Genomic DNA, 12,397 nt, shown 5'->3' with positions numbered 1-12,397 from the left:
GACGCTCTATCCACTGAGCCAAACCAGTTTCGGCAATATATATATATATTTTTTTACACCACAAAGAAAGAATTAAATATGTCAATCTTAAAAGTTCATTTAAATATTTCCATGTGGAGAAATAAGATTATTAAATATGTAACTAGGCCCTGCCAGCATGGCTCAGTGATTGAGCATCGACCTATGAACCAGGAGGTCATGGTTTGATTCCTAGTATGGGCACATGCCTAGGATGTGGGCATATGCCAGTGTGGGGTGTGCAGGAGGCAGCAGATTGATGACTCTCTCTCATTGTTGATATTTCATCTCTCTTTCCTTCCCTTCTCTCCCTTCCTCTCTGAAATCAATAAAAATACATTTAAAAAAATGTAACGAGGGACCTTTCATACTATATGGTATTTACAAACAGAATATTAAAAGTGATGTTATAGTAATAAAACCTGCCCAGTAAAAGGTTAGAATAGGAATCAAGAGATAATTTATATTAAATAATAACTACCACTAATTGGGGGACTCCTTTCTATATTTGAAGAATTGTAGACAATTTTTATATACATTATTTAGAACCTGCATCACATCTGTAATTACCTGTAAAGGAGGTAGTACTATCCTGATTGTACAGATGAAGAAATGAGTTTGTGAAAGTAATTTGCCTAGTTATTAATATATCTAATATTCATCTCTCTAATGGCCCCAAAGTTTTCTTTCTTGTAATGCTATATTAGTACGGCATAAATATTAACATGATAAGGCCTTTGGGAGGGGAATCTGGCAACATGTATCAGATTTAAAATGTATATATCTTTTGTCTCAGAAATCTCAACTCTGGGAAGTTATCCTAAGGAGATAGCCAGGCAAGAATTTCAAAATGATAAAATAATGGTTTACATTTAAAAATTAGTAGTTGTATAAAAAACTATATATTAATATCAGTTTATATTTACATATAAGTATAAAATATAATAATGGTTATCTCTGGATGTTGGGAGTTGTTGTCCTTTATTAATACTTTTCTCTATTATTTGCATTTTCTATAATAAATGTGTCTTTGAAGGCAGAAAAACTCTAAATAAAACAAACAACAGAAGAACTATTGGGAAAATATAAATAAAAGATTAAATAATCTTTTTCTCCAAATTTAACTTCTTAATATTATAAAGCATATACTTAATCTCTGAAGTGTTTTGTCACCTTTTTGGTATTACATATTACACCTTTGTTCATTTACTGCTGACACAATGTACATCTGCCTAAAACATATTGACCAATAAAATACAGGGGACAAATTTTAAATGGAATATGTAATGCTTAAGAATTACAACTTTAGCACTATATTTAAAGTAGAATATGTTTCAGTGTGTAACAATAACTAGAGGTGCAATTTATGGCTGTCTTAAGAACCTTAAGTACTATAATAGAGTTATTTGCATCATGACATGTATTTTTAACAAACAACCTAACTACATACATTCAGAATTGCCTTTTAGAGAACTCGGATTTGACAATGGAATGGTTATTTTTCAGAATATTTTCAGAATTTTATATTGAGACTGCTTGTAGAAACTGTGGCTACATCTTGTAAATGCCATTTATTATGTAAAAAAAATAATTTGAGGGAATAAACCACTAAAAACTATTTACAAATGAGTCTGTCATCTAATCTAAGCACAATACTCAATAAAGAGTAGGTGCACAAATTTTGTCAATAGAATAAAATTTGAGAGTTTAGCTGAGTAATACTGTCTGGAAAAAAGTGAAATAATTTCAAAGTAAGCTTATTGTCATATAATACTTATAAAATGAAGATATTTTCAAAAAAGATAAATTCTTTGGAATAAGCCATCTGACATTTAGGGCAAAACTGGCTTAGATGCATACCTTTTGTATACCACAAATTTTTAAGTGTAAATGACATGTAGTGATATTTCATATTGTGACAAAAGGAGAACGACATTTTCATATTCAAGTCAGATCTTTTAGTCTCATGGATACTTTAAATTCTTTTAGAGAAAGTGAAAACACTAGACATGATTAGGAAACAATGGCATTCCACACATAAACTAGGTTTATATGTAGCAAACATGTATTAATAGAAGTATGGGGCATGCTTAGTTTCATTAAAATATTTTTCTCATTTTTAGAGTAATAAAGAGTATTCAAAATCTGTTGTTGACATGATTAGAAAAACGTAAGTATTGTTGGATACATTTTTAACTGGCTGTTCTTTCATTTTGCTATCCTGTTTATTCTGTCCAATCATTTTACCAGTGACTAGAGACCCGGTGCATGAAATTCATGCATGGGGGGGTGGGGGGAGTCCCCCTCAGCCCAGCCTGCACCCTCTTCAATCTGGGACCCCTCGGGGAATGTCCAACTGCAGGTTAAGGCCTGATCCTGGGGACATCCTTCTCACAATCGGGGACTGCTGTCTCCTAACTGCTCACCTGTCTGCCAGCCTGGTTGCCCCCAAGTGCCCCCCCCCCCCACTGGCCTGGTCACCCCTTACTGCCCTCCCTCCTGCCAGCCTGATCACCCCCAACTGCCCCCTTCTGCCATCCTGGTCACCCCTAACTGCCTCTCCCTGCCAGCCTGGTCACCCCAACTGCCCCCCTGCCACCTGGTCACCCCCAGCTGCCCCCCCCCCCAATTGGCTTGGTCACTTCCAACTGCTCCATGGAGCCTGCTGTTCATTCATTTGGTCGTCCCTCACTAAACCCTCTGCCATCCTGGTCACCGCACACAGCCTGCTGTTCAGTTGTTTGGTTGTCCCTCACTAACCACCCTGCCAGCCTTGTTGCCCCATGCAGCCTGCTGTTTGGTCGTCTGTCTGGTTGTTTTGGTCGTGACAGCACTTGGCTTTTTATATATTAGGATCGTATTTGTTTTAATGTGTATCTCTGTGCTCTATAGTTCTATCTCAACTGTGATGAAGTATAGCTTATAATTTTTCTCCATTATGTAGGTTATCTACCTATTAAATTCCATATTTTTCATGTTATTATTGTTATAAAATCTATTCTCCATGAAATCCATTGTCTCTGTGAGAAGCCTACTGGCTTATCTTTAAAAAACATTCTTGTGTTTTTTACTGTATGAAGCTACTTTCACTGCTCCTGCTTACAGTCTCCTGCTGTATGCAGCCCAGGAGATGAAAACACTGATGAACCAATATGAAACTATCAAGCATGATGTTGTAGAATGGACCCAGCCTTCCAAATCTCTATGTTCCAGTGGGTGATGAAACTGGAAAAAACCAAATCACAAGAGGCTACTATTATTGTGGTGTCTAGGGAGGGCAATATGAAAACATATAGAGTAGAGAGCATTTCACATTATCTGAAAATATGAAGAACCACTTTCTTGAGAACGTAACAATTGGGCTAAGTCTAAGCGTGTAAGTAGATACTCTTCAAGCAGACAAAAGAAGGAAGGGAATGCCTGGCAAATAGAATTGCCTGGGAGGCAGAAAGGCCAAAAGGGGAGCATGTAGATTTTTGGAAAGATAAATACATCCTGGAACATGCATTTTAATTTTTTGATATGTCTCTCTCTGATTTATAAAATAAATACTTTGGCTAGGGAGTATTAGTTTTATGATATTAGTATCATGCATCAACATGTGAAATAATTCTAATAAAAATATCATGTGGACATGTATAAGAAAATTCCTCTTAAGTATTTGTTATTTTGATATATCAAATATTCAATTACAAACCTCCATTTACTTCTATTGATAGATTCAAAAGGCAAGTGAAATCTGGATCCTTAGAGGTCATTTCAATACCTGCCTTTTTTTATCCAGACATGTTACATGCCGTGCAATCAACTGAGGATTTACAAAAACGAAAGAGGTATGACATTTTGAAAACTGTAGCCTTAAGTAACCAACTTCATTTGATGAAATGTTGGAATCAGCATCTAATAGATCCTATTTCAAACGCAGCCAGTTCCTATTGACTTGCAAGAGTTAGGTGGATCAATTCATGTATTCAGTGACAAAAGTTGGTAACATGAAATCAGGAGCATTTACACCACAGAAATGGGCAAAAGCTACAAATCAGGGCTGACCCCCTGACCCACACAGAGAGACAGTTGTTTTATGTTTTTAATCTCCAAAGTGTGCCATAAGCAAAATTAAATAATGACAAATATTAACAGATTTTATTACTTATCTTTAGTTGGCGAATGAAACAAGTTTTGGATTTTTGTTTTTTGATGCTGTATGCCCAACCCAAGGCCATGTATTATCTACAGGTATGATCTTGATATAAATGTAAAGTGGATGTTCTCTCTTTCTTGATTCCTTCCTACTTCATTGTATTCCTCCACCTTCCTTAATAATAATAAAATAGAAAATACTCACTATATTAAAACACCACAAGGAAGCTTAAAAATTGATTATATATTAGTCTTCTTTCTGGGGTCACTATTAACAGAAGAAAATATGGTTACCGGAAGCAAAATGAAAATAATTTATCTAGAAAAAAAAAAAAGAAAGAAATTGTACTGCCTACATTTGTCTGCCTACAAGTTTACTGTTTTAAATAAACATAATTTGAGTACTTGTTATAAGTTGGACTGTGTATATGCTTATCCTTGTTATCCTACATAGCTTCAGATTTTATGGATAATACTAGTGGCCCAGTGCATAAAATTCATGCACTGGGATTAATTAAAAGGGGATTAATTAGGGGAAATATTTTAATATTGCTATTTCCCTTTCTCTATAATAGAAGTGTCAGAGATTAAAGAAAATTAGTAAAATGTATGTAAAAACCTTCCTCCTGTCAGAGTCTGGGGCACACCATGGGAGCCAGAGTCAAGTCCTTGCTCCTACATGTGCACCTCAAAATTGCACAAGACCCAGACCCAGCCAGGCCCCCACCATTGGGCTATATCCAGACTTGGCTGGTCCCACCCTTGTCAAGCCCTGTCAGTTGGGGGGGGGAGGGATGCAACCTCAAGTCCCCTGGTGGGTGGAGCGGGGGGGGGGGGTGGAGAAACAGCCTGAGGTCCACTGGCTTGGGTTGGGGTGAGGGCGTGCCTTAAGGACCCCCATCAAACTCCATTGGGCGGGGGATGCAGCCTCAGGTTCCCCAGCCTGGTGCCGGGAGGGGCGTGCAGCTTCAGGTCCCCTGTCAAGCCCCGCTGGGCCAGGGGTGCGGCCTATGGTCCCCCATCAAGCCCTGCCAGTTGGGTGGGACAGCCTGAGGTTCCCAGTCAAGCCCTATGGGAGTGGGGGTGGGGAGCAGCCTCAGGTCCCTGCTGATTGCTTGTCAAGGCTCTTTACAGGAACTCAGCCTCCGCTGTGGGTGCAGCCATCTTGTATTTCAGAAACCCCTACCTTCACTGTGGGCACCGCCATCTTTGTGGCAGAGTGACAGTCAATTTGCATATTCCCTCTTTGTTATATAGAACTAGAGGCCCGGTGTATGAATTCATGCACAGGTGGGGTTCCTTGGCCTGGCCTGAGGGGATCAGGCACAAACTGCTCTCTGACATCCCCCGAGGGGTCCTGGATTGTGAGAGGATGCAGAGCAGGCCAAGAGACCCCACTGGTGCACGATCCAGGCTGGGGAAGGACCATGGAGGGCTCCAGGGCATGTCCTGCCTGTCTAGCCCAGTCCCTATTGGCCAGACCTCACCAGCAAGCTAACCTACTGGTTGGAGTGTCTGCCCCCTGGTGGTCAGTGCACTGGTCAGTGATAGAATGGTCAAACGGTCAGACACTTAGCATATTAGGCTTTTATTATATAGGATAGTTATATAGTGCCTATGCTGTATTAATGAAGTAAACCAATTACTTATAGTTTGTACCCCCTGAGTTCCTGCATATTGTTAAATAGTAATGTTATGTTTCCCACCAGTAAGTGTATCCTCACTACATGAGACACTGTGCAGTTGTGACAAGAGTTTGAAGAATGTCATTCAGGAACAGAGTTAGAAAAAGGCCTGAAGAAAGGTCTTCTCTTTTATTGGAAGAAAATAAAATACTTGATTCCTAGTTAGCAACAATGGAATTGAAACATGACATCCAGCCAGTGTACCCTTAGAAACAACACAGCTCTGTTTTGTGCTCTGGTAATGTGCCTGAGGACTTCCACGTTCTTCTGCTAAGTCATTTAGGAGGCCCCCTGAGTCTGGAGATTATGCATAATATGTATTAAATTTAAAAAAAAGCCTGGTTGGTATGACTTGGTGGTTGAGTGTCGACTTATGAACTAGGAAGCTATGTTTTGATTTCAGTCAGGATACATGCCCAGGTTTTGGCTAAATCTTCAGTAGGAGGTGTGCAGAAGGCAGTGATCAAGGATTCTCATCATTGATATTTCTATCTCTCTATCTCTTCCTCTCTGAAATCAATAAAAATATATTAAATTTAAAAAGAAAAATCTAGTTTCTATCCTCCCATTGAGAACTATTTTGAGGTTTACTGTCAATCCTCCAAAGAAAATTTAGAGTGAATGAATGTTACATGTCAGCATTCAGGAAAGAAAGAGATAATCTCTGGTTTTAGAATCAGAAAATGAAAATTGACTAACAGTAAATATTCTCAGTGAACTGAACTATAAATAAAATTATTACCTCATAAAAACATTTTTCAGTGTCGTCTATTGAAAGAATTTTCAATTTTCAAGCTAATATAAATTATTCATTGGAAGCACCAAAGATACTAATGCCTTTTTGTTTTTTTTCCTCCCAGCTAGAAGATGACATCATAGCTAAAAAGATGTACTTTACAAAAATCACAGATTTTGTACATAGTATCACTTCAAATAATTGGTTTTATATTGAGTTTTCAGTTCTTGGATTCATAGGTAAGCAATGGGTCAATTTTGTGGGGTCCAGCTTTTTAGCATGATAACCTTGAGAGTTCTTAAGAACTTATCAAAAAGTTTGTTACAAAATGAAAAGGAATAGCATGATTTCTACAAAAATACAATTACTTCACTAGTAAAATCACATTCAAGGATCTAAACTTCAGAAAATGTATTTTTAAACCAATTTTTTTTTTTCTGGATGGGAAATATAAATAAGCTGATTGACATATATGCCTATGTCAAAAATGTTAAGATATTACCTCTTGTTAAATGCTTGCTGTGAGTCTGGCACTCAGGTTAGCTCAGTGACTAAGATGATTTTACATAGAAAAAGACATGCAAAAAACAGTTGCAGAGAAAAAAACTTTAACTTAGGACTATTGTACTGTGAAGTTCCTATAATTCCTTTATTCCAAAAGTGACATATATAAAAAAAGAAGTATATGAGTTCTATTCACCAAGAAAAGTTCCCAAAATTGTGCACATGATGAGATTTTTTAATTTAACAATTTTCTGTGGACTTTTCCTTTTTCTTTCTTTTTTCCCCTTCCTTTTTTTTTTATTTGGCTCTGACAGCAGCAGGTTGAAGTACCACGCTCTCTTTGTGGTGTGTGTTTTCATTGCTCAGGCAGGGGCCCTCTCTTATTTTATTCTTTTGTTTTATGCCCAATTAATATTCCCACTTCCTCTCACCCCTCCAATAGGTTTTCACTCTAATATGTGCAAAATATAATATAGGCATACATATACCCATGTAAAATATTTGATGTGATCATGTTTGTACCTGTTTAAAATTGACATAAGTGGCGAAGTGATGAACCTCTCCCTGTTACTTATATTTTTTGTCCTCAAAACTAGATGTTAAAACTCAGCATGTTGTTTTATGTTTGTTTAGTTCATTGCTTCTTACTGCTGGGTAAGTGCTACCTAACACTCCATTTGGCTCATCCATTCCCAGAGTGGTGGACCTTGATGGTCTGCAACTCTGCACCACAAAGAAATGAAGTGACATATATGCCTCCTGGAGTGGTATCACTGAGGGCAAATTAGCTGGGTCTCTAAGTACCGCCAGGTTGCCTCACACATTGGCTGAACAGTGTATATGCCCATAAGCAGTGAGGTGAGCGCCTGCTTCCCCATATGCTTGATAACATTTGATTTTTCCCAGCAAAAAAAATTTTTTTTTTTTGCAGAGAAATTTTTTTCGCAGAGAAAATATTTGCAGAGAAAACAATTTTGTTGACATATTATTCTGAAGATTTTAAATTCTTTTTATCTTTCTCAGCAAAGTCAGTTATGAGAAAGACAGAAAATATTCACTTTCTGATCACCACAAGGGAACATTGAACAAGGATGATATTTCTTTTTCTTTTATGAATATTTCTTTCATAAAAGAAAAAGAAATATCATCATAGCATGTATGTGATGCTGAAGTCTTCTTTAAGACTAACTTTACAAAGTCTTTTTAAAGTCATAACAGTTCTTTAGCTGATATTTACTAAAAATATGTGCTTGCTAAATAGGATTTTACAATATACTAACAAAGACAAGGAAAACATAAATATTAAATCAACTATTTCCATCAGTAGATCACTTGCTTTGGTTATTTTTTCTTCATAGGAAAGCTGTTTAAATCTGAGGACTTAACTGACTTCATACAATTTTTTTTAATGTTCCACAAAGATAGACCCATAGACTGGCTGTTGGAGGACATTTTTAAGGTGAAGATGTGTAACCCAGGAGAAACTTTTGTGAGTATGTTTTTACTTTGTAAATACCAAATATTTTAGAAGAATACTATCTGTCTAATACATTTACCTAAAATTTGTTTGCCAAACCAAAGGAACACAAAAAGTGAAGAAACAGAAAAAAGGCAATAAAATGGTAAGTCTAAATCCAAACATGTCAGTATTTACTCCAAATATAAACTCCAAATACCAACTAAGAGACAGTTTATCAGAATTAAATCCTATCCAATTAATTGCTGTCTGTACTCAATTTAGATATGCTATAGATAGGTTAAAAGTAAAAGATGAAAAAAGAGCCCTAGCCAGTTTGGCTCAGTGGATAGAGCATCAGCCTGCGGACTTAAGGGTCCTGGGTTTAATTCCCTTCAAGCAGGCTTGATTCCCAGTAGAGGGCGTGCAGGAGGCTCAGCTGATCAATGATTCTTTCTCATCATTGATGTTTCTCTCTCTCTCTCTCCCTTCTCCTTTGCTCTCTGAAATCAATAAATATATATTTTTTAAAAAGATGAAAAAGATGTTCTATGCAGACACTAGTAAAAGGAAATCTGTAGTAGCTATATTAATATCAAAGTAGATTTCAAAGCAAAAGAAAAATTGCCCAGGGATCAAGAAAGATACTATATATATTGATAAAAGAGTTAAGATGATACAGCAATCCTAAAAGTGTATGCATCTTATGAAAGAGCCTCAAAATACATGAAGCAAAAGATAACAGAACTGGAAGGAGAGATCAAACTGCATGTTCGTACTGAGTAGAAAAGCATTTCAGTAAGCCTGCAATAGTAAAAATTACTATGTATCTAGATTGGAGATGTATTTTAATGAATTTTCTATAAATACAGTATACAAAATAATTTTCAGGAAGCAATCAGAATAATTTCAAATGTTTGTTTTTAATAGGAGTGATGGCACGGTCATCTTATTTTTATTTTTAAGGAGATTATCCAAATCTCTTTTCATTAACTATAATATTGGCTTCGTTTTAATCCTACACTTTCTACTTTTTAAAAAAACAAACAAAACCGAGATGGTACAATTTAGTGTAGGAATTAATGAATATGGGAAGAGAAAGAATAATGTAGTCTGAGGGAAATAGGAAGGTAGGAAAACACCAAAAACTTCATTTATGTTTTGAATAAAGAGAAAGGGAGAGGAAAATTATACAGTATCTCTCCTATATTTGTGGTTTTAATTCTCACGGTTTTAGTTATCCAAGGTCAATCACAGTCTAAAAATATTAAACGGAAAATTCCAAAAATAACCAATTCATACGTTTTAAATTGCACACCGTTCTGAGTAGTGTGATGAAACCTTGCGCTGTCCAGATTCGTCCCGCCCAGGACGGCACCAGCGCTTCGCCCAGCATCTTCACCTTGTATATGCTTCTTCCCATTAGTCACTTAGGAGTCAGCTCAGTTATCAGATCCACTTTCATAGTATCGTGTTCAGTTAATCCTTATTTTACTTAATAATGCTACATTCACATAACTTTTATTCCAGTAAGTTTTTATAATTGTTCTATTTTATTAGTTATTATTGTTAATCTCTACTGTGCCTAATTTAGAAATTAAACTTTATCAGAGGTATGCATGTATAAGAATAAACATAGTATATATAGGGTTTAGTACTATTTGTGGTTTTAGGTATCCACTGGAAGTCATGCAGATAGGGCGGGAGTGGGTGGGGAGGGAGATTGTACTTGGTACAATAGCTTGGCTCTCTAAGATAGAGTTCATGAAAATACTTGCTTTAATTAAAGCCCTTTTGTATTTCAACTCTTTTGTTCTGTCATTCCTGTGAAGAAAAAGCTAAGAATTAAATGTTTTGTTAAAATTTTAAAAATTTAATATAGGCTGATGGCTAAAGCATAATAAAGATATTTCTATCAGTAAATGCAATAAAAAGAAGTATTTGAGGCCCGGATGGTGTGGGTCATTGGTTGAGTATCAACCTATGAACCAGGAGGTCATGGTTCCATTCCGTTTAGGGCGCAGGCTCGGGTTGTGGGCTGGATCCCCAGTAGGGGGTGTGCAGGAGGCAGCTGATCAAGGATTCTCATCATTGATGTATCTCTCTCTCCCTCTCCCTTCCTCTCTCTGAAATCAATAAAAACATATTTTTAAAAAGAGTATGTGAGTTTTAAGCAAAGATTATTGTTTCTCTTTTTCCCCAGGAGAAATGTGTAGAACGAAATAAGCAAATTCGTATTCAATATAGACCTTCCCTTTTCCAGCATGTGGGCATACAGTCATCACTTCGTGGAACTAAACAATATTTAAAAGTAAGATTTTGAAATGGTAATTGAAAAAGAAATAATGTTTCATGAACTTATAAGCTATTATTTAGAAAAAAAGTGATCAGACATGAGTGAGACTGTGAAATATGGTTATTTAGCTACAACTCATCTTATGCCAGACTGTATATTGTGAAGACCAATCATCTTTTCAAGACCCAAGTTATCTATCATGGTTGGAAAATTCAGCCTATGTACACTTTGCCTCACTGTTTCCAGCTGTGCAATTTAAAGAGTAAGACTAAAACAGTGTTTTGAAAATCATAAAGTTAATTATTTTGTTATTTTAAATGAAATAATATTAAAAAATTATATAAGAATATTTCAAAATAAAATGCTCCTGCTATTAAATTCAAATGTATTTTCATTCTTATGTCAGGCCACTATTTACCAGATAAGCAAAAATTCAGCAGTTTGTTTTTTAGTCATTTGTAAATTTTCCTTCTTTTTGGAAACAATTTGTAATTGACTTCAGCATCTTGGTGGGGTGGAAGAAGCAAAGACTTCAGAGTCAAAACACTGCATTTTTAGTTATGGTGTCTATATTCGGTTTTGGGCAAGGCCTACCGCTCCTGTGAGCTCTCTTCACCTATAAACAAGGAGTTTAAATGAGATAATCCTTCAGATTTCTTTTGTATTTGAAATACTATCGACACGTCTGCACACAGCAAAGCGAATGGTTGCTTTAATCCTTAGTTGAATTGAGAGAAAGGCACATCTGTATCCTCCCATCATTTCATCAATTATTTATGACCTTCTTTCCACCTTCTCTTTCATTGTGTGTTTATTATATGGTTAAATATCTTTATTATGCTTTAGCCATCACAGTGTAAACTCAGTAAATATTAGTTATTAGCTATCAGGGAAGGTGGAATTCAAGATACAAAGTGTTGGTTAAACAAGACAAGTGTCAGGGATAATGAAAATTTTTCTGTTAGGAATCTTTATGTAAAAAGTAATACCATCAAAATACATGAAACATAGCCATAGATGATGCAGAAAGAAGTTAGCCTATGCCATTCTATTTGTTGGTGCTATTATAATGGGATATTTTTCTCCCATTTCTCTAGTATATATATATATATATATATATATATATATATATATATATATATATATATATATACTAGAGGCCCAATGTAAGGGGCTCAGCAGCCCTGGCTTCATCCGGAAGGTCATCAAGATGGCTGTTTTGCTGTTCAGTCTAATAGCATATTAGCTCTTTACTTTATAGGATTTTTCTTGCCGAGTAAGATATTTAATCTTACCTTTGTAAATTCACAACAGATTCAGTAGTATGTAAATCTAATCACTAATTTTTTGATGTTATAATCTTAGTTTTTTTTTCCTTTTTTTGTATTCCATACCACATAAAATAAATAAGAACATGTAATATCTTAATCCTATGTCAAAGTGATTATATTTAAATTATTTTTTAATTTCTAACAGGATATCTACTATTAGGAGTTACATAATTCTAACACCTTTTATAATGATCAGAATTCTTTGGGAAAAAATGGCATAACAAGGATTAG

General features: G+C 35.8%; 1 protein-coding gene across 1 annotated transcript in view; it reads left to right on the top strand.

The window, feature by feature from the left end:
- Positions 1–12,397, top strand: part of MGAT4D (MGAT4 family member D) — a gene marked incomplete at its 3' end in the record, with an annotated part of 28,001 nt that extends 15,604 nt beyond the window's left edge. The window contains 8 exon segments of the mRNA XM_084883249.1: positions 2,142–2,188; positions 3,738–3,851; positions 4,179–4,254; positions 6,704–6,818; positions 8,442–8,572; positions 10,743–10,850; positions 12,327–12,366; positions 12,369–12,397. Of these exon segments, the coding sequence (XP_084739375.1) occupies positions 2,142–2,188; positions 3,738–3,851; positions 4,179–4,254; positions 6,704–6,818; positions 8,442–8,572; positions 10,743–10,850; positions 12,327–12,366; positions 12,369–12,397 (660 nt within the window).

This window comes from Pipistrellus hanaki (assembly GCF_964339955.1).
Source record: "Pipistrellus hanaki genome assembly, chromosome: 5".
Taxonomy (NCBI): domain Eukaryota; kingdom Metazoa; phylum Chordata; class Mammalia; order Chiroptera; family Vespertilionidae; genus Pipistrellus; species Pipistrellus hanaki.
The sequence above is the reverse complement of the archived record's forward strand: the minus strand, read 5'-3'. Positions and strand labels throughout refer to the sequence as shown.